The sequence below is a fragment of the Rhinolophus ferrumequinum genome, chromosome 7 (genome assembly GCF_004115265.2).
Source record: "Rhinolophus ferrumequinum isolate MPI-CBG mRhiFer1 chromosome 7, mRhiFer1_v1.p, whole genome shotgun sequence".
Classification (NCBI taxonomy): Eukaryota; Metazoa; Chordata; class Mammalia; order Chiroptera; family Rhinolophidae; genus Rhinolophus; species Rhinolophus ferrumequinum.
In genome coordinates this window covers 84,810,535-84,834,591 of record NC_046290.1, presented here as the reverse complement: position 1 = coordinate 84,834,591, position 24,057 = coordinate 84,810,535, and the positions used below count along the sequence as shown (strand labels likewise).

Genomic DNA, 24,057 nt, shown 5'->3' with positions numbered 1-24,057 from the left:
GAGATCATAGGTTTATCTAATAATGGATAGTTATATTGGTTTATATTTTTGGAAAGCATCTGTAACAGTGCTTGTTTGCATTTGGTTGAAACAAAAAAATCCCAGATTTGAAACGAACAACTTATATCCTCATTTTTTTTGATAGTTTTGAAACTATTCTAAGGGAAATTATAGAGTGGTTAGTCAAAGCAGTCTATCTCTTTTTACTTTAAGGAAGTGTTGCCTGCTTTACATTAGATCATTATTCTAGGGGATGAAAAGATGTGAATTCTGTTCATGCTTCTGTTGCTCACTAGCTCTTTGGCACTGCTTCAATTATTTAGCTTTTGACCCTCAATTTTATTACGTATATATATGAAGGGGTTGAGCCAAATAATCTTTAAATTACCTTAAGTTGTAATCGTATTTGAATTATGAAATTCATACAGTGTCCAATTATAAGACTAAGAAATACTGCATTAAAAATTAAACTTAATTTTCATCAATAATCTGATACGTTGATAATGTTCAGTCTTACCTGTGACATCTTAGTGTAAAGCATCAGTATTTTTATAAAGTGACTTTTTCATTCGCCGCCTAAACTGTAACGAAAATGTTCTCATGATACTGGTTTTATAAGAAATTTCATACTCTTAAAAAGTTTTTGTATGTTGTCAGTCAATTGATTTACTAAATTTTTAGCATTACTAACCATCTTAATTTTTTTCATTCTACTTTGTTTTTAAGTTTTCTACTATGAACATGCTTTAGAATAAGAAAAAAATGACACTGTTGAATTGAATTCTGTAATATTAAACTTGACATACTGTGGTTTTAAAATGGCTACAACACTTTGTTTTTCAATACAGCTTAAAGATGCTGAAAATAAGTATAAGATTTTGGAAAAAGAGTTTCATCAGTTCAAGGATCAGCAAAGCAACAAACCAGAAATCCGTCTACAGTCAGAAATAAATCTTCTCACCTTGGAAAAGGTACCCATGTCACTTATGGCAACTTAACTAGTCCTGATGATAATTTATAAAATCTGTAAATGACAGTGTGACAATTCACTGTAGTATTCTGATATCAAATGACACATCAGAGAATTTAAGGCACATGACAGTGTCAGTAGTTTGTACTGATTAGAGTCTTTGGTTGCAAACAGAACGACTAACTCTAGGAATAAAGGAATTCACAAAATTGTCAGGATAGCTGAAGAACCAGTTTCAAATTACGGGCAGGAACCAGGCTAAGCAAGGCATCGCCTACTCTGTCACAAAACCGTCTCCTCAAGATGCTACCATTGGTGCCATCACTAACATGTCACTGGCTTCTGTAACCCGATTCTAGTGTCATACTGTTGAACTCTCAGTTTTGCAGTAGCTACATCTGTATTGTGAAGACTCTTTCTGCATCTTACTACCCTTTGGATTCAGTGCCCCAGACAGGAGCTTTTATTTAAATCACAGACCTGTACTCTACTCTGAGCTTGGAAGAAGGGATATCCACCCTATGTTGATTTCTGTGGTTGGAAGCCAGGTCCTGCCTCTCATTTACAGTGGGATTCCTTACAAACAGAAAGAATGTTCAGGTTTTAGGCATTAAAAAACATGTAATGTCCAACAGACAACCTAAGTTTGACAGTATGTGCTCTTACATTGTTTAGTTTGATAATTTTTAGGCATTATTAAAAATATATAGCATATACAGGAAAATAACACGGAATACACAGGAAAATAACCTTTAGAAGTTTAGGGATTTAATTGTCAGCCACTGCCTGTCTTTTCCCCATTCAGCTTTGTGTAGAGGACTTCCTTGCCCTATTGCTTCTGTAGATTCAGCCACTAGGGGGCACTAACATAAAATTGGTGGACTGGAGTTGGGAAGATACTAGGGTAGTTCTTTTCTTCTCTGTCTCTCTCCAGTTCCCTTATTTTCTCTGGCAAAGGTTGCATCTTCTTATGGTTCCATCTCCCGCGAGACAGCTCTTCTCTGTAGCTTCCTTTGGGCAGTCCCCACTGTGTTTCTAGCTCATTGGCCAGCCCCAAGTTTTTGGGTTCCCGACAGCAGGAACTACTGCTTCTGGGTACTTCCTTTTGCAGTCCCTCCTACCCAGGAGAGGTAGGGGCTTCCTGCTGTTGCCAATCGTTGGGTGATCTCACTATATCCTCTTTGGCATTTCTGCTCTTGCATGATCTGTATAACCAATTGCCTATATTAAATTACCTGTTTGAAAGACCTAGAGTGATTTCTAGTTTCCTGGCAGGATGCTGGTTGATACAATTGGTTTTTCATTATCCAGCAAAGATATGTGTTATTTATGGCACTGTACTAAATGCGATTATGAATGATTCAAAAATATTCAGGATAGGATCAAGTAAATAAGTTACAAAAGGAGACAAGGAACTGAAGAAAATTGTTATAGTGAAAGGCAAATGATAACAGTATCATCTAACTTTTTCTTACCAAATGCTATGAATGTAAAGGGAAAACAAAGTCACTTCTACTTCAGTCAACATGTTAAGTATAACAAAGAAGTAAAATTGGATATGGAACCAAAAGGATAGGTGAAATTTTATATAGGTAAATATGTGGGTGAGGGTATTCCAAAAAGAGGTTGTATAGTTGTACAGAGGTTAAAAAGTCTATTGCATATTTGGATAATACCTTGACTAGAATCTAGAGTTTATTCAGTATAGTAATAGTTTCAAAATAAAAATAGGCCTGTTAAGAGAATGCGGGAAGTAAAGGTAATTTTCAGCTATGTGTGGGAAGACCTTAGGTACTAAGTTAAAAATTTTGTATTTTATATGGTAAGAAGAGTCAGAGATTGCTCTCAAGTTTATAAGATTGGCTTAATGAATGTTAATAGAAATGAAGAATTCTAATGAACTTTTTGGGGAGGTGGAAGTTTTAGAGAATTCTGGTTTTAGACATATTACATTTGATACGTTAGCAGAATAATCTAAGTGGAGCAGTTCACTAAATATGGTTAAAAATGAGAAAGTATAGAGTAGGAAGAGAGAAAAAGGCTAGATATACAGATTTGGAAGTCATTTGAATAAAGTTAATAGCCTTGAAATTGTTTAAGAAATGTTTAGGAAGGACAAGTGAAAATAAAACAGGGGGAAAGTTCAGCTTCATAGACAAAAAGCATGAGTCAGCGAAGGAGGCTAAAAAGACTTAGAGAAGTAATAAAAAAAAAGTCTAGTGTGGCATCCAAAAGAGAAGTAATAAAAAAAGTCTAGTGTGGTGCCCAAAAGAAAATGAGGAAGTAAAAGTCATCTCTCATGTAAGGGAAAGTCAGGAATGGTTAGGGAAAGGCCCTGTGTTTGGCAGTTAAATCACTGACATTTAAGAAGCCAAATTGCAGAGAGTAATAGAAAGTTTGGCATTGGAAAGAAAGGAAGTAGCCCAGGGACCTAACACTGTTGAGAAAAGCTTATTGTGATGTAGGGAAATCGAAGGATATTTTTTAGATTGTGGATAAGAAATTTGTAGCAAGGGGAAACTGATGCTTTAAGAGAGGAGGGGATGGTTGAGCATAGATGGAAGAGTTAGTCTTTGAAAGAAGAAACACTATGAGGCGAAAAGTGTGACTATATAGAAGATTTGGAGATCAGAATAAGAGTAGGGTAAAAAAAGAAATATATTTTGAGGAGGGTGTTAATTAGCTGGTTTCTTTTAGTGTTTCTGAACTTCTTAAATCTTCTGCAGCCTCTCACTTGTCATACTGTCTTTGGCTCTTCTTTTACCCCCGCATCTATTTAATGGCACAGTCTTGTTGATCCTGCTTACACACCTACATAAATTCTTCACTTCTCCATTTTTGGCCTTCTCATTTTTCTACCAACGAACTTGAATCCAGCTAGACATTTCCTCTTTTGAAAAACCAAGTATTAAAGTGTTTGTGTTTATAAATACGAATTCTGTGTTGCCTACCAGAGAGATCTGAAGCACTCAGACAATACCTCATCGAGTCTCACAAGCTCTGTTAAGTGGGTATCAAAGAGTATTTCCATTTTACCATGGGGAAATTCAGAAACCAAATATCTCAAAATTGGAACAGAAGCATTATCTTATTAATATTTTCTAAATATAGACTAGATAATATCCACCATAGAAATTAAATTTTAAGTGATTTTTAAAATTCTTTCTTCCAACTACACTTCTACCAAAAGGATAAAAATCACTAAATATTAAAAGTATAAACAGCACCGTGAATTTGAGAGAGGGGGAAAATGCATAATTGACTGCCGCAGTATCAGATCTAATGAATTCATTCAGCATGGTTAAATGCCTAGTAAAACCAAGCTTCTCAGCCCCTTTGAAAATTCTTTGTAAATTTTTTTGGAGCCAGAAGAGGGCAGAATCTTATTTCTGAAGTAGTAACAAAGACATACAAGCACAAAAAGGAAGACATAAGTGAAAAAGTATCTAATTAAGTCTATAATTTCTGGTTATGTCCCAGAGATTTTTTCTTTTGTGATTACCCATTCTCTTCAATATAACACAAATTTTCCCATATTCACTGAAATGCTCTAAAAACAAGTTAACATTAAGATACAGTTTTACCAAATGTAATTCTTGATTCCCTTTATTATGTAACAAGTGACTAGTAGTTTATGATTTGCTTTTAGCTAGGAAATGTCTTTTAGATTGCTTAAAAATAATTGAGACTTTTAAAAAATAACATAAGGAAAGCATAATTTTGTAGGACATACAGAGGTTGAACACAGAAGCTAAAATTTACGTATTTAAGAATATTTGGTGATGGTGAGTATCTACTGTGTGTTCACCCCTTAGCGCAAAGGGGAAAATGAGAGGGAAAAAAAGAGTAAGAGAAATAGTACATTATCCTTTTGGAACCTCACTTTTAAAGAGTTTATAATATAATTGGGGAGATGTCTCAGAGAGCCTTAAATGACCATGTATAATCAAATACCAAGTAATATGATAGAAACTCTTTGCAATTCAGAAAAATCAGTTTGGTTTTCAGAATATAGTAGTTTTAAGACAGCTCCAGGTCGAGGCAGAATTAGAGCTGAGCCTGAAGTTTTAAGTAAGCAGAGAAAAAAAGGAAGAATTGAAAGGCTCAGGAAGTAACTTGGGCAAGGAGAGGGGTGCATAGGGGACACCAACATAGTGGTTGGAGTAGAGGGTTTCCTATTGAGGAATACCAAGAAAGTAGATGGTGCAGGTAGGATGGAAATTCTGTTGTAGAGTGCCTTGAAACCTGGGAGAAGACTTCAGGCTTATCGATACTGCAGGCAAGAAGTAGATCGTCGATTTTTCAGTAGAGAATACATTGACCTAATGGTGGTCTGCAGGGTTGTAGAAAGAATAGGTTTGAGGCCAAGGAGACGAGAAGAGCCTGAGCTCTAAGGAAAGGCAGTAGGAATATAAAAGAATAAAACTGGAAAATATTTCAAGGGAGAATATTTTGACATACAAGTGCAAAGGCTTCCCCAAGTCTCAAATCTACTCACAATAAGGGCTCAGTCTTTGGTTATGTGCATTTTTCTGGGAATTGAGTCCCTATATTTCTTTAGAATCACAGAGGCATCTGTATCCTTAAAAATAAAGTTTGGAATCATTGATTTGGTAATAGGAATAAATTAGAAAAACAAGGTTTGTGTCTCAGATTTGCTAGCTGCAGGTTTTTATATTTATTAACTATACATGTGTTTTAAATTAGTGTGAATAACTGTGCAAATGTGAATTATTTTGATAATCGTGGCAAAACTAATATAACCTCCCCAGACAGTTTTTTTCTGACGGAGTTAGTCCACTGGGTATAAGCAATCCCTTCAGGTTCATGCCTGTCCTAGCTCTCATCCTTGGGTCCATCCAGGATGCTAGACTTTTTCTAAGACCCTTGGTCACTTCTGTAATTGAATGCTACTCTTTGATCTCACAGCTATAAAAAGATTTTTCCTATTCCTCTGACATATGTCCTATTGTGAAATTACCAAATAATATGTATAAATCTTTGGGGTGTAAGTGAAGAAATCATCTTTGATAATCTCAGAGTATTATTCAATTTAAGATGTTTGAGTCAGATTTAAATGTGTTGACATTTTACAGCTAAAGCACTAGGGATCTGTAAAGCAGAAAAGACCTTGACTCCATGAAGTCATATATTACTGCAGAGAATGTGCTGGTCTTTTGTGAAGGGAATTTGGCAACCTGTTTTTCCTTTCATTTTATTTTCTTATGAGTCTTCTGAAGTTTGAATTTTTGGATAGTGTCTTCAGTTTTAATTTCCTGCAGAACGTTAGGAATTATTGTATGTATGGGAAAAAGTTGACTTGATATAAAAAATTAGACCAGTTTAGAGTAACAGTATTTTATTGTAATTCAGGCACATTATTACATTATCACTTAAATAGTAAAACTGTTGGCTGCATGAATTTGTTTGGTGCTTGGGTTGAAACATTGAGAGAGGACATTCCAAAACATAGCCAAGTTGGCTTTGGTTCATGCACAACAGATTGCCTGCTGCAAGTATAAATAACCTTATTTTTTTAATTGAATCACTTTCATGTTTTTCTTCATATATTTAAGGAAAAATAGAAAATAAAAGATGAGCGTTGTTAGGAGCATTATTTTTCTTTCACTTGGGTTTAACATTCTTAAAATATTTTTGACTTTGTGCTCTTGCTTAGTAAACTGCTTTCTGATTAAACATTTCACTGTTTTCAGCATTCTATGATTTTTGCCAAAATATAGTTATAAAAGAATCTACTAGCTTTCTTAGCTATAAGACAAAATTCCACATAATGAACAGCTTCCAAAAGGAATAATTTGGTTTCTAAGATTTAGAGTGCCAGCTAGATTGGAATGCTAACAGTTAGAACTTATTTTTGTAAAAAAGAATGTATTTTTCATTCTGTGATCTTTATGTAATATACATGTTTTAAATACATTTATAGTAACTGTCTGGAGGTTAAGACTAATTCAGTTCCTTTCAGTATAGGCTGTTAGGCAGTAAAAATACGACTATATTTTAAACAAGAAAATGTTCATGTGCCATAATATTTATAGTAAATTATATAACAGTTTTAGATGATGTCGTATGTTACACTATATAAACTCTTTTCTTAAGCCAGACTCTTTGTATATATTATCTTTCAGTGATTGTACACAGTGGTGTAGTGTTTCACTTGATATGATTTTAATCACTGTTAGGTTGAACTTGAAAGAAAGTTGGAATCTGCAACTAAGTCTAAACTGCATTACAAGCAGCAATGGGGACGAGCTTTGAAAGAACTTGCCAGACTTAAACAGGTATGTAGTTTATATACCTGTTTGGATTATAACTGATGATGGATTATTTTTATGTCTTTCCCCCTTGATTCTTTACAAGTTTGCATATTTGGCAGTACCTATTATGTTCAGATGTCTGCATTTGAATCTCCAGTGCTATTTTTGAGATTGGGGCTACTTTTTTATGGGCCTTTTTTATGTGTTATATATAAGATCTTACATTTTTTAAATTAAAAACTGAAACTTCTAGGTCCTTTTTTTTAATTGCCAATTGTCCTCTTCCCCAGAAGAAATTGGATAATTTCTTTTGCTTTCACTTATAAAACTATCATTCTTTTCCACAATATTAATTTATTTCTATCGGGAATACCTTTTGGGGGAGAAATTTAAGTATAACTTAAAAAACTTTATCATGTCCTCAACTTAAGAACATATTTGAAATGTTACTCCTAGGAAGACACACTAATTTATTCAATTAAGGAAAGAATCAGAGGGAATTTTTGCATAATTTTACGAGAGTTTAAAAGTAATAGTTTCCTCAGTTCTTCTTACATGACATTTTTTCCTTCCTGCTACTAGATAACAAATGCTGTTAGCTTTGTGAGAAATGTATCTTAATTTTGGGTGTAATTTCTTCAAGTGATTAAGATAAAAAAAAATACGAGCAAGATTTTTATTTTGGATCTACTTGACCTAAAATTTTTAAGGATCAATAATGGTTAATTTATTCTAAGTTTGGTGTTTTTTTAATGTGTCAGTTTTATTCTGAATGAAATTTGGTACATAGGGTCTTTCAGATTTATATTTTTCTTAATGTGTCTCCATAGCCATCAGATGCTATTAAACATCTTTGTGATATTGTACTAAATGCTTACCGTCTTCATAAAGGAGTATGTATTAGACTGCTTGAGAATAAATAAGGTAAACTGTGCTATCATATGCTTATAATCTCAACTCATCTACAAGCTAAGTATAAAATAATATAGTAGTCCCCCCTTATTCATGGGGGATACATTCCAAGACCCTCAGTGGGTGCCTGAAACCACAGGTAACACTGAACCCTGTGTGTGTATATATATATATGTATATACTGTTTCTTCCCTTACATACATACCTGTAATGAAGTTTGATTTATAAATTAAGCACAGTAAGAGATGAACAATAATTAATAAAATGGAACAATTACAATATACTGTAATAAAGGTTATGTGAATGTGGTCTCTCCCTCAAACTATCTTATTGGACTGTACTCACCCTTCTTGTGATGTGAGATGATACGGTGCCTACATGATGGGATGAAGTGAGGTGAATGGTGTAGGCCTGTGACCCAGCATTAGGGTTCTGTAAGGGGGACTTGAGCACAAGCTGCGACTGATCTGGTCACAGAGTGACGACTACATGGCTTAACAGGCGGGTAGTATATGCAGTGTGGATACACTAGACAAAGGGATGATGCACATCCAGGGTGGGACGGAGTAGCACGGTGTGAGATTCATCACACTACTCAGAATGGTGTGCAGGTTAAAGCTTATGAATTGTTTATTTCTGGAATTTTCCATTTCATATTTTCAGACCATGGTTGACCATGTGTAACTGAAACCACTGAAAGCGAAACCTTACAGAAGGGGGTACTTACTGTATTAACAATAGTAAATATTTCATATATGTTGACAGGACTGAGGATAGAGGAGTGAACAATCACATACAGTCCTAAGGGCCTCCTATATTCAAGGCACTGCCCTAGACTTTCAGATACTTGTATATGGAAAACAAAGGAAAGGTGTCATGGAAGAGAAGGTGTTTGAGATGGACCCCTGGGGAATTGGTTGTGATTTAGGACTGTAGTGGGGTGGGGGTAGGGGTGTTGTAAATAACAGTAGCTTGATTACAGCAAAGAGGCATGAAATCAGAAAGCATACACTCTTGAAGAAAGCGTAGAGTCTTCTTAGAGAACAGAGAGGGCGACTTGAGAGGTCGTTTTAGGGAATAAGGACTGGAGCTTAAGTGGCAGCAGTGGGAACAGAACAAGGGACACGGTTCTGGTGGATTCGATGTAGTACAATGTACCTGATTGGAATGCAGAGTAGAAAGTCAAAGATGACGTGAAGATCTCAAGCCTCCGTATCAGAAATGTGGTTTTTGAGACAAAAAGTTGATTGCGCTGTGGGTAGGGGACAGGACTTGCAAGTCTGGACATTTTAATTTTTGCAGAAAGAAATTCAGCAAGCAGTTAGAAATATGGATCTGACGCTGCGAGGGTGATTGGGTTGAAAAACAGGTGGTGAAGGCGTGCTTTGCAGAATGATAAGCTACGACAGATAGGACTTGGAATGCTTCCATTTACCGAGGAGGAAGGGGAAGCTGGTGACGGAGACGGCAACCAGGGAGAAAGAGACGGATTATTATAATGGCACTGATAGGACAGCTGGCATTAATTGGAGGCTTACTACGTGCCAGGTGTTGAGCTTTCATATCTTTTCATTTAGTCCTAATAGGTAACATATAGCAGGGACGAGTAATCCCACTTTGTACAGGAAGGAAACAGAGACTTAGAGTGGTTAAGGAAGTTGCACACGAGCGCACAGGTACGAAGTGGTAGGACTGCTGATAGGATGAGAACCATCTGACCAGAGTCCAGGCTCAGGTTCTTTCCCCTTTATAACGTTATGCATTCATTCCAGAGAACCCAAATACTGAAAGGATTTCCAGCAGAAAGTGAGCCATGGAAGCCTTGAGAGATTCCTGACAGAGTATTGCGGCAGAAGTCATGGTTTAGCATATCCTAGCAAAGAAAACGGCATCGCTGACTATTAGACCAACTCCGATAATGACAATTGTCATTGACTTTGAGAGAGAAGCTAACACAACCATGATGCCAAGATATTTAGGTTGTGTATAGTACAATATGGAGGGGTCCCTGTGGAATTAGGAGCAAGGAAATAATGTGATGAGGGTAGCTGTTAAAAATAGCAGGATACACATTCTACCGTAGGCAGCATAAGTAGTTTAGAACGAGGCCTTGGAGTCAGGAGACCTGGGTTGTATCTTGACTATCTGTTAACTACCATCTATTTAACTTCTCTGATTAGTCTTCTTATGTGTACAGTGAAGTTTTTCCTCACAGGTTCTGAAAATTAAATGTGGTTTTTAAAGCATTTAATACAGCGTTCGGTACATGGTATGCACTCAGTAAATGGTTATTGTTAAAAGGAGATGAGCTATAAAGCTATTGTGTAGTGTTCTTGGTTTCAGTTGATGGGGACCTAATGAGATGGTAGTTTTGGACATTGATGAACGGGACAAATATTGGAGGGATGTGTGACTGACTAGCTGTTCAAAGAAATGATAGGCACCAACAATAATTTAAAAATTTTAAGTCTAGAGAACAAGAGGGTATTTATTATATAGTAATAGCGATAGGGGAGTAGGGTAGGATAGAGTTTGAATAATAACAGTACTTTGTATTTGGATGGTAGTTTTAATAACGTTCTGTAAACTGTACAGAAGGAAAAACACTTAAGGACTAAATGTGCAGATATACAAGTGTCAGTAGCTGTGTTCCCTAAAGTTTGGCTGTAAAGAGATGAGTCTGAAGAAACATCTATAGTTATTCATTTGTTCATTTCATTCATTCAGCAAATACGAACTGAGAACCTACTCTGCACCTTGAAGAGTGGTAGAGGCTCTAGATACAGCCGTTTTCTCCCACGGGGAACTTAAAGTTCATCTGAGAAAACTGATATTGAACAAAAATATAGCAGGGTGATGAGAAATGCAAATGAAGTGTTGGAAAAACAAGAGGACAGCAGGGTTATCATTGTATTTTTTTCACTCAAAGCTAAGGGAAAAACATTTCAAAGACAATGTTTCAAATATCACTACTAGATTTGAAATCATTTCAAGTTTTAAAATAGAGAGGAGATGGGGAAGAAATGGAAGACAGTCCTTGCCTACCACTGAAGAATTTGCAGAGCGAGGGCTAAGATTAATTTAATGGTAATTAATTATAAGGCATTACCAAAATTAGTAATGAAAAGATGAAAAAGTTTTAGTTGCTGATTAAGGCATTTCCTTTGGAGAAACAATTATTAATTATTGAAAGAATTTCATCATAATTGTCATGCTTCTTATTAAGAAAGACCCACGCAAGAACTTTTTACTTTGAATCAACTGATTAAGTTATATTCATATGTGTAAATTGACAGATGACATTGTTTTCACCGAGGTACTTTGTAAAATACAGGAAAGTAAATAATGTTCTGAATAGAATCCTCCAGGTTCATGGCTCTTTGTTACACTGAAAGACTGAGGTAGTCTCCTTTAAAAAAAGATTCAGTGTAAAAGGTTCCCATATGCTTGCTATCTTCTTTATCTTTACAGTCGATCCATTATTTTCTATTTACTCTTTTTTCCTATATATTTTCTACCCTCTTGCCTAAAAACCATTGGCAAAGTAATTTGAACTATTTGTTCCTAATAACAGAGGATATCCCAAAAGTTCTGATGTCCCCTTTCTCTTGAGTTACTGTAAGTATATTGAGAAGAAAACAAAACATAATGTTAAATTACTAGTTCATCTCTAAACTACTTCATGAAAGAAAACAGTCTCATTCTTTGAGTGTAGTGATCTTCGTTGCAGACCAATTCTATTCCTTATCCCACAAACTTTCTGCTTTAGAAACAACACTGTAAACAGATTTCAAGGTCAGTAGGAATCATTGATGTTCCACAGACCACATTTGAGATGCAACACTGAGAAATGTAATACACCTAGGAATTAGCATGGTCCATTGTGCTCTGCCACTAACTGTTTTTGGAAGGTTAAAATTAGTAACTATCAAATAAGCACAATTCATATATGTGAAAATTACTTTAATTTTTTTCTAAAACGTTTTATTAAAAACACATTTATTGTGTTTAAATATAAAATTGGAATTCTCTGCTTTTGTTCAGAAGATTGTGCAACTTTTTGTTTAAATTGGATTAGTACCATGTTAATTTTACATGGCCTCTGGTGAATAGCCACGGGGCTATAATCTCTGCCAGTAATTTGTCACAGCAGAATCCTCCGGAGGACCATACAAAACATTTGTGTAGTACGGATTAGACAGCAAAAACCATATCTTAGATTGTTAATAAATGTTAATGACAAAACCCAGCTGGTAAAGCTTGGAAGTAAGATCTAATGCTTGGTGCCTGTTGCCAAAAGAATGTTTAAACAGGGATTTCCATTACTCAAAGGTGATCTAGTATAGTTGATTTGTGAATTAAAAAATAATAATCTTCTAATTATTTAGGGGAAAAAAAATCTTTTCTTCAGATTCACAACCATAAAAGTCTGTGTTTCCAAGTTGTAAACTTTTTTGTTCTTTGGTAACTGGGAAGGTGACAGCTGTAAAATATAAAGTATCATGTAAACCAGGCCCTAACTTAGAAAACAAGGAAATTATACCCATATTCTGTTTGGTGTCTTTGGTACACTGTAACACTGACTTTAAGAAGTTCTAGTTGTGAGACATTTAGGGGTAATTTAGTTTCCCTCTTACCCCATCTCCATAAAAATATACTATAGAAATATTTTAAAACCAAAATAAATACTTAAATTGAATTGTTCTACAAATACCCAAGTTAAGATTGTCACTTTACTCCTTGTAGTAAATTATATATTAACGTTTCTTGACATCATAGAATATAGTTAGGTAGAAAGAATTAAAGCCATCACTATTTTTAATAGTCATTAAGAGGTACGAATTTATTGTTGTAGAAAATTTATTGTGTCGGATATATTAAAACTATCTGTGTTTGTTCCCAGGATAGGAAACAGAACTAAGAGTTTGGGTAGGATGTGGGTCCCTGACCATATTTGTGCACAGTAGATCTGTTTAAAACGAAGCTGATATATTTAGTTAAAACAACACAGGCTTCATTGGCTGACATCAGCACTATCTTGTCCAGCCTCCTGCTTATCCACTCAGAGTAATTAATTTGATTAATTTATAAGTAATTTAGCCAAGGATGGGATGTAAATCTTTGTTTAAGAAAACAGTTGGAGGTCCAAGTCTTGGTTAAAAACTGTGTCTTGAAACCATCCAGGCCCTCCTACTGACTTGTCAGCTCTGGGTTATTTTCAGAAAACTTTACTTGAGTTCCTTAGTTTAGTTGTAAGATTTTTCCCACAGACTTACATGGTATGTGTGAGTGGGAGAGTAAGTAGTGGCCACTTTTTAGCCGCTGTTTAGTCTAGTGTATGTATGTTTACATCTCCTCTCTGGATTTATAGGCAGCCAAGGCAAAATAAAGATTATACTCACTTGATTGAGGAGCCTTTAACTCAGAGCACCTGGCAGCAGAGAGGATTTTTTCACTAACCTCTAATTTTTGTGTGTGCATGTGTGATTATTATTAATGCTGGATTCTTGATTAAAAATTCAAGGTATTTAAAGGCTTATATGTTTTAGAATGAAAATGTTTCAAGTTTTATAAAGTTAAAATTTTACAAAGTAACCTAAAATTAAATTACCAACTTTTTATTATTTTTTTTCTGCTTGTAATTTTACTTGCTTGGTGTTAAAAAAAAAAAAAAAAAAAAAAATTTTTGCAGCACCGTGTAACAGAGACAATAAAAATCGCCAGTAACCTTATCCCTTCCTTAGCCAGAGATAGCAATTTGGTACTTTTCCTTTCCTTTTTTAATAATTAGTTTTTAAATGAAATACACTGTACATTCCAAGGAGGAAATAAAAACAGATTCTTATACACTGCAACCCCTACCTCCTAGGTTAAGAAACAGAGCATTACCAATGCTTTGGAAGTCCTCTGTGTGCCTTTTCTCAACTGCATCCTCTCCAGAGGTAATTACTTTCCTGTATTTGGTATTTATTATTCCTTTGCTTTGCTTTATAATTTTGGAAGATATATTTTAAATATCAGTAAACAACACTGTTTACTTTTGTATATTTTTAAACTTTACATACATTAGATCATTCTCTTTGAATCATTCATCTATGACTATTTATGTCACTCAACATTATTTTTGAGATTTAGCTATTTTGATGTGAGTGCTATATATTTTTATTGCTTTATAAAACTTAAACATATGACTATACCACAATTTATTTATCCAGTCTTTTTTCAGTAGATATTTTCCCCAAATTAATAAGACAACATTGAAAATTTTGTACATATAAGAGACATTTAAGAGTTTCTCTAGTGTCAATATCTAAAAGTGGCATTTTTTAAAATAGGGTTTCGCTCATTTCTTCTGCTTCACTAAATATCGCCAAATTATTTGCTAAAGTGGTTGTACAAATCTGCACTTCCCAAGAGTGGTATATAATTGTTGTTGTTCATCACACCATGTGGCTGTTATCAATGTATTAATTTTTTCCAGTTTGGTGGATCTGAAATAGTATCACTTTTTGGCTTAAATTTTCATTTCCCTGATTGACATTGAGTAACTTTTCATATTAGCCATGTACATGTCTTAATGCCTTTTAATGTCTTGCTAAATGGAAGTAAATCAATAGGTATTCCAGATTTTGGAGTCATCAGATACAGAGTTTGAAATAACTACTATCGTTATATGCTACAAAATAGGTTATATGACAGGGAAATGTATTAGACAAGTGGAATCTTTTGAACCATATAAAAATTCTGGAACTGAAAAGTATTGCAAGTGAAATGTAAAAATTCAGTAGATGAATTAACAGCAAATTAGGCATAGCAGGAGCAAGGATGTGTAAACTGAAGATAAGTCAGTTAAAAATATCCAAATGAAACAGGGAGAAAAACAGGTAGAAATTACAACAAAGAACATAAACAACATATGGGATAGAGTTGATACCTTTGTGTAACTACAGACACCTGTCTTAGTTCATGTGGGCTGCTGAAACAAAATACCACAGACTCTATGGCTTATAAACAACAGAAATTTGTTTCTCACAGTTTTGGAGGCTGAAGTCTGAGATCAGGGTGCATGTTTGGTCAGGTTCTGTGTTTGGTGAGGGCCTGCTTACCAGCTGATAAATGGCCGTCTTTGTACTGTGTCTTCACATGGCAGAAGTTAGCTGGGGGCTTTGGCAGACCTCTTTTATAAGGGAATTAATCCCATTCATGAGGGCTTGCCTTCATGATCTAATCACTTTTTAAAGGCCCCATCCCTTGACACCATCACATTGGGGATTAGTTTTCAACATAAGAATTTTGGGGAGATGCAAATATTCAGCCTATAGCAACCCCTGAAGAGAAAACAGAGAATGGGGGAAGAAAGCAATATTGGAAGAGATACTGGCTGAGAATTCTATAAAAGTGAAAAAGATAGCAAGTCATAGATTCAAGAATAGCTGTTAACTCGCAGCAGGATAAATACAAAGTAAACCGTATCTAGATGCATCATAGTAAAATTGCCAAAAAGCAAAGAAAATCTTAAAAGCTGTGGGGTGGAGGGAGGTATTGCCTTCAAAGGAGCAACAATAAGACTAGCAGATGGCTTTTCAACAAAAGTAAAGGAATTCATAAAACAGTGGAATGATATCCTTAAAGTACTGAAAGAAAATAACTACCAATCTAAAATTCTGTACCCCGTGAAAATGTCCTTCATAAATGAAATTGACATAAGACTTTTCAGACTAACAAAAATTGAGAGAATTTGTCACGGCAAACTTGAAGTAAAAGAAATATTTAAAGGTGTTCTTTAGGCAGAAGGGAAATGATCCCAACTGAAAACAGGAGACTAAAGAGCAACGGAAATAAATATCTGACTAAATATAAACGTTGATTGTATAAAAACAATTCTAATATTTGCTGGGTAAAAATACTTGTAGAATTCATGACAAAACTAGTACAAAAGATATGAAGCAATAGACTTAAAATGTGAAATTGTAAAAGTTCTAATTTACATTACTGTTTCTAAATGAAGTAAAAAAGAGAAGAGGGAACATAAAATAGATAGAACAAGTAGAAAATAGTAATATGTAAAGATTTAAATCTGTTACTGTATCACCAATTGCTTTAAATATAATTGCTTTAAATATAAGCATATAGACTAAATACCCCTTAAAGACAAATATTAAATTAAAAACAGTTTAGAAAAACAATATGCTAATTGTAATAAGGGACACACCTTGAATATAAGGATACAGAATAACTGAATTTAAAAGAGGGGAAACTATGTATTACATTAGTGCTAAGAAAAAGAAATATAGTTAGCAATACTTGCATCAGGCAAAGTAGATATTAGGGTGACAGGCATTAATGTAGATAAAGTTTTCATAAATATAATCATAAAAGTGTCAGTTTCCCTGGAAGATGATAATTCTAACTTTGTATGGACCTGATAACAGCCACAAATTTATATAAAGTAAAAATCCATAGAACTAAAAGGAAAAATACATAATAATGGTAGATTTTACAATAACTTTCCTGGGAACTGATAGGCAAACAAACAACAGAAAATCAATAAAGATTTAAAAGATATAGACAACACAATCATTGGTATATATAGAACACGTCATAAAAAAAGTCCAAAATACATATTATATAGTACACGTGGAACATTTAGCCAGATTGCTCATTTGTTGGACCAAACTTCAGAAGAGTAGTTCAGAACATAATTCTCTGACCACAGTGAGATTAAGCTAGAAATTAATAATAAAAAGATAATAAATATCCCCAAGTGATTGAAAATGAAGTCCTACACTTCTAATAACCCATGGCTAAACTGGAGACCACAAGTGAGATTAGAAAATATTTTGAACTGGAAAATAATGAAAATACACCATATCAAGACATGGGACTTAATGAAAGCTATGCTTAGGGAGAAATGTATAATCTCAAGTGCACTTAGAAAATAAGAAAAGCATAAAATCTTTTCTGTAAATATCCCTTTCAAACAGTCAGTAAAAGAACAAGACATTAAGGAAATTAGAAACAAGGAAATAATCTAGGAAAATGTACAACAAAATCGTCAAAAGTTGTTTCTTTGAACAACTTGGCAAGAGTGTTCAAGGACCAAAAGAATAGACACAAAATCCTAATATCAGGAATAAAAAATGGGGTCAGAGCTATACATTCCACAGATGTTTAAAGAGATAAAAGCGTAGTATGACAAATTATATATGAATTTGAGAAACAGGGCTTATAAAACTGACACATGAAGAAGCAAAATATAGTCATATAGTTATTAGAGAAATTGAATCTGTAGTGAAAGAAGTTTTCAGACTCAAATGGCTTCACATTTGAATTTTAGTAAATGTTTTAAAAATAAATAACACTAATCTTACACAAACTGTTTCAGAAACTAGGAATAGAGAGCACCTCTCACTAATTTTTTAAAATGAGACCAGCATAATCTTGCTCCTAAAATCTGATAAGGACAGTATAAAAACAAAATTAATTGGCCAGACTCACGAACATAGATATAAAACTTGTAAAAATCACAGTCAAGTTTATTTATTAAACAAAGGCAACCTGGCTATTTACCACCTTAAAAGAATAAAGGAGAAAAAAATGAAGTGATCATATCAGAAATACAGAAAAAGTCAACACCCATTCATTATAACAATTCTTAGCAAACTAAGAATGTAAGGGGAATTTTTTAATTTAATAAAGGGTATTTACATAAAACTTATCTTTCTTAAAATAAGGAGAATTTTCCCGATATCAGGAATGAGAGCAAGCTGCCCCCATATCACCATTTCTTATCAACACTGTACTAGCAGTTCTAGCCAGTATAATAGCCCACGAAAAAGAAAGTATATCAGTTGCAAAGGAAAGATATAAAACTTCCATTACTATTTGCAGACGACACTGTTACATCGTTAGAAAACAAGTGTCTGGAGATGATCTACTCTCCAGAACTAATGAGAACTAATGAGTTTAAAGCAAGTTTGTGGGAAACAAGTATGTAAATGTCAATTTCAGTTCTCCATGCTAGACAATTAAAGAAGGAAAATTGTAAAACTCTGCCATTTACAGTAGCATCTAAAAATACCCAATACCTAGGAACACCAAAAGATGTTACTCTTAGTATATAGAGAAGGATGAAATAGTAAACAGAATTTTTAAAGACCTAAATAATTGGAGAGGTAAACCATGTTCACTGTTTAAAGAATCAGTATTGTAAAGATAATAGTTTTGGCCAAATTAAGCTGTAGATTCAGTATAATCATAATCAAATTCCAGCAGGACTTTTTTATTCAGCCTTGGAAATTGAGATGTATGTGAAAATGTGGGAGTGAAGAATAGTTAAGAATTATAAAAAGTAGCCAAAGATAGATGACTTTTTTCAGATATCAGGAGCACACAAGGTGTTATATAGATGATATATTATAGAATTGTACACTTGAAACCTATGTAATTTTACTAACCAATGTCAACCCAATAAATTCAGTTTTTAAAAGGAGTTGTTATTACAAGAGTTACAGTAATTACGACAGTATACTTTTAATGTAAGGATAGAGAAATAGATCAGGTTAGAGAGCCCAGAAACAAACCTGTACATATATGGACGGAGGTGGACATATATGGACATATGAGTATGATAGGTGACACTGCCAAGCAGTGGGCAGAAAATTCTTTTTCAGTCAGTGTTGCTAGGTCAATTGGAGCTCTATATGGGGAGAAGAAGAAACTTGATCTCAAACCATACACAAAACCAAATACATATGAATTCTTAATCTAAATAAAACTTCAAGATTATCTTTAAGACTGAAGCAGACAAAAACTATCTTAAATTGGACATAGAGGGACTAGCCAAAAAAGAACAAACAGATCAATTTGGACGATATTAAAATTAAGTCAAAAATACCATTAAAACAGAACAGGCAAGACAAAGACTAGGGGCAAATATTTGGAAGTTAAGTTTCAAATGATTTCTGCAGTATATACAAAGAACTACAAACATCAATAAGAAAAGATGGATAGCTAAGTAGAGCAAAGTAGAGCCAAGTAGAGCCAAATTGTTGAACAGGAACTTTAAAAAGGATATCCAAATGCCATTAAAAATATTAAAACATGTTCAGCCTCATTAGTCTTTGAAAAAATGCAAAATAAAATCACAGTGAGGTACCACTCCATAACCTATCAACATGGTTTAAATGACAAATTGACATTACCAAGTGTTGGCAAGAATGTGGAACATTGAAATCCTCTCATGGAAGTATAAATTTGTGCTACAACTTTGAAAGCTATTTGACAAGATTTACTTCTACTGAAATTCTCATACACTATGACCCAGAAGTTTGAATCCTAGGTAGCGTTTTTCCCCGAAAATAAGAACAGGTCTTATATTAATTTTTGCTCCAAAGACGCATGAGGGCTTATGTTCAGGGGATGTCATCCTGAAAAATCAGGCTAGGGCTTATTTTCCGGTGAGGTCTTATTTTCGGGGAAACACGGTATATACCTAATAGACATGCGTACAAATGTGTGCCAAAAGGCATGTACCATAATGTTCACAGCAGCTTTATAATTCAAAACTGGAAACTAACCCAAATGTTCCTCAGCAGTGGAAGGAATAAATTGTATATTCAGCTAATGAATGCGATACAGTAATGTGAATCATCAACTACACACAATACTAATGAATTGAAAAAAACAACATTAAGTGAAAGAAGCCAGGCAAAAGTGATATATACTGTCCAGTTCCATTTACAGAAAGTTCAAAGCTCCATTTACAGAAAGTTCAAAGCGCTGAACTTATTTGTGGTGGTAGAAACTGGGGTTGTAATCTTTGGGAAAGAAGATTGGTCAGTGACGGGGAGGGAACACACGGACTTCTGCGGGTCTGATAATCTGTTTCTTGATCTGGATGGTGGTTATGTGAGTGGTTCACTCTGTGAAGTTTTATTAAAATGTACACTTGTGGTTTAGCAGTTTTCTGTTGTTTTTCAATAACTATTTCTTTAAAAATAGATGACACATACCTATTGATCCAACTCTCCCATTTGGGGATTCTGTCTTGAAGAAAAGCACCTGTCCCTAAAGAAATCTGTAGAAAGATTAGTGAGCGATGTTAGACGGTAGGGTGTTTTATTGCAGTATTGCTTGTAGTAACAAAAGTCTCTGTTATTGAAAGAGTGGTTGAAAAAAATCATGGAGTATCCGTTCTGGGGAATGTCACACATGTATTTTAAAGACATTTTGTCATATGTGCATAGATTTTTGTATGAGCCTGGAAAAAAAGTGGAAAAGGCATATTGTTCCCTGATATCGGAGTGAAATTGGTGGCCAGTTTAGGGACAATTACTGAATATTTCTTGGTACGTCTTTGTATAATTAACCATATCTTAGCTGCTGCTGTAACCACTGGTCCTTGCGACAACTCATTGTGTTGACAGCAGACTCTTTTTTGCCCTCTTCTAAGATAATCTTTTATTATCTTAATGGTATTCAGCTAAACCCATCCACTGATTAGGCCATGAATGATCATGGCTTATCACAAGAAGACAAGTAACGAAAAGAGTTTTAAAAGAGAACCTGGTCATTTCTGGATATGTGACTCATAGAATTGGCAATGCGTGGCTATATATCATGGGTACTGTCAAAGGGAATTATAATCACAAGTCAAAGTCATATGAAATACATGTATTCCTAATATTAAGGATCTGGCTTGTTTGTTTCAAGCGGGAGCAAGAAAGTCAAATGGCTCGTCTTAAAAAACAGCAAGAGGAATTGGAACAGATGAGACTACGTTACCTGGCTTCTGAGGAAAAAGATACAGTGAACACTGAGCGACAAGAATTGTTGGACATAAGAAATGAATTGAACAGGTATAGTAATTAGAACATTCCATTTTTTTTTGCCATACAAAAACACAAGTTCCAGAAGGACAACCTTTTAATTAGTCATTGGTCCAGGGAAAGTATAAACGTCAGGTCTTTTGGGGAAAAAAGTAGGTCATATATAGAATGTAGCTGATTTATACAATAGAAAATCTATGTCAAATACCATTATTTCATATTCTTTGTCATGAATGTAGCTGTATCAATTGTATTTAGCTTTTTTTGTTTCCATTCATAGCACTAGTACTTTAAATTTTATTTTTATTTGACTATTTCAGGATTATCACTACTATTTCAAAGTAATTGATGAAACTGAATTTATAATTAAATAGTATGAGAAATTTCAAATTTAGTTACTATAATAATATAAATAATAGCTCTTATTTATTGAGCCCTTACTATGTGCCAGGAGCTATTTTAACTTCCTCACATACGTGTCTCATTTTCTATCTTCAAAGTATCTTTTCCCCCCGTTTTAGAGATGAGGAAACCAAGGATTAAAGTACCCTTTCCAAGGTCACACAGTTAGTAAATCATTGGTGCCAGAGTTCAAATCTGATTCCAGAGGTTGATTTTTAACTATTGTGCTACGCTGGGCTTCTCTATAGTGTCATGTTCATCTTAGTTAAAATGTGAACAGTATTTCATATTAGAAAAGTCATCATTAGGAAGCAGCATAAGCACAAATTATAGTCTTGTTGGAGGGGTGTTTAGGGGAAGACTTTTTAGCTTAAAGTTTGTCAAGAGACTAGTATTTTTGTTTTAGCAAAGCATACTGTCTTAGCTCAGGCTGCCATAAAGTACCATAGAATGAGTGTCTTAAACAACAGTAATTTATTGTCTCGCAGTTCTGGGGGCTAGAATTCAAGATCAGTGTGCCAGCATGGTTGGTTTCTGGTGAAGACTCTGTTCCTAGCTTGCAAACAGCTGCTTTCCCACTGTGTCCTCACAACGGCAGGGAGAGAGAAAGCTCTCTGTGCCTCTTCTAATAATCGTGCTAACCCATCCTCTTGATCTCATCTAAACCTAATCGTCTCCCCAAAGCCAAAGACCATCATATTGGGGGTTAGGGCTTCAGCACATTAATTCAGTCCATAGCACATACATTTGACAGAATATCCCAAGACATCTCCATATATGAGCTGCGAAAACTCAGTCACTATACTAGGTGGGTTTAGAGCTGAATTAAATAACTGCATGTAGAAAATTAATATATAAATATCAGTTGGAAAAGGTCAAGGTGTACAGTGTCATGCTGCAGGGCTCAATTAATGCCAGTCTTTTTTCCATCAAATATTTATTTGGTGTCTACTATGTTGTAGACTTGGAAGATCTTACAAATTAATGCATTATAACATAATTCTTGTCTTTCAAAATTTTGCTGTCATAGACAGTCATGTGTTGCTTAATGACAGGAATACGTTCTGAGAAATGCATCGGTAGGTGATGTCATCATTGTGCGAAGGAGACAGAGTGCACTTACACAGACGAGATGGTCTAGCCGACCGCACACCTGGGCTACATGGCGTAGCCTAGTGCTCCTACCAGCCTGTACGGCTTGTTACTGTACAAGATAACACGGGATTAAATCAAGCACATGCGAAAATGATGCAATCAAGAGATGCGGTAAATACGAGATGTGTGAAGCTGCTACTGGCCTAACACGGCATACTGTTTCACAGCAAACTTGTTTTTTTGTGGGTAGAAAGAGCGTACTCTAAAATGAAGATAAATACACAAACCAGTAACATAGTCATTTATTATCATTACCAGGTGTTATGTACTGTACATAATTGTACGTGCTATACTTTCATACAACTGGCAGCGTGTAGGTTCGTTTACACCAGCATCACCACAAATACATAATGTGTTGCGCTAGGACATTATGACAGCTGCCATGTCACGAGGTGATGCATGACTGTTGAACACTTTTTTGGTTTCAGTTTAGCAAATATATATTAAGCCTCTACAGTTTGCTAAGTACTGTTTTGGTGGCTTAAATGAAGATAGCATTGGCCTATCAAATTTGCAGATCATACAAAATTGAATCTTACCATTAATGTCTTAATAAAATTAGGATTCAGAGAGAACTGAAATCACCAAGATTAAATATACTAGAGACAAAAGCAGAGTCCTCTGTATAAATTGTAAGAAAAATCTCTTAAGCGATGGGGAAGATACAAAAGAAAAAAAACAAAATTCATGTGAGGAAGCCTAGGAGGATTTACGTGGCCACTAATAACAGTGTGACTTGGCTACCAAAAAACCATTGCAGTTAGGGACATTCATAGAAGTAGTGTTCAGTACTCAGCATTGGTAAAATCCCCTCTAGGATGTTCTCAACCAACGTGCAGCACGCTTTAAAGGAGATTGGCCACCGAGAGAGCTTCCAGTGAAATGTGACCAAGAAGCAGTTTGGGAGGGAGGGATGTTGAACTTGAAGAGAATTCTTGGGCAGAGTATGAGATAGCTGTCTTCACATACGAGGTCTGACAATTAAGTTCACGAACTCATCCTAGAAAAAGTGCTACATACCTCACTGCTGAATATCACTACAGTCACCTTCAAAGTACTCCCCTTGGGAAGCTGTGCACTGACGCCAGCACCTAGTCCACCCTTCAAAGCAAGTTTGGAACTCTTTTTCTGGAATGGCCATCAGAGCTGTCGTCTTATTAACCCCTGATGTCCTGACTGTCATCAAAATGTCTTCCTTTCAATATTTCCTTTATCTTTGAATAAAGAAAGAAGTCAGTGGGAGCCAGATCAGCTGAATAGGGAGGGTGTTCCAATAAAGTTATGTTTCCTGGCTAAAAACTCCCTCATAGACAGTGCTATGTGAGCTGGTATATTGTCGTGATGCAAGAGCCATGAATTGTTGGCAAAAAGTTCAGGTCGTCTAACTTTCTCACACAGCCTTTTCAGCACTTCCAAATAGTAAACTTAGTTAACTGTCCAGTTGGTACAAATTCATAATAAATAATCCCTCTGATAACAAAAAAGGTTAGCAACATTGGTGCAACAAGTTTGC

The 24,057-nt window shown here is 34.9% G+C and overlaps 1 protein-coding gene across 4 annotated transcripts in view; it reads left to right on the top strand.

The window, feature by feature from the left end:
* Nucleotides 1–24,057, top strand: part of CEP120 (centrosomal protein 120) — a 63,068-nt gene that overhangs the window by 35,325 nt on the left and 3,686 nt on the right. For all 4 annotated transcript variants that reach the window (XM_033111055.1, XM_033111054.1, XM_033111056.1 and 1 more), the window contains 3 exons: nucleotides 849–971; nucleotides 7,171–7,269; nucleotides 20,872–21,017. In XM_033111055.1, the coding sequence (XP_032966946.1) occupies nucleotides 849–971; nucleotides 7,171–7,269; nucleotides 20,872–21,017 (368 nt within the window). The remainder of the gene's footprint in view (nucleotides 1–848; nucleotides 972–7,170; nucleotides 7,270–20,871; nucleotides 21,018–24,057) is intronic.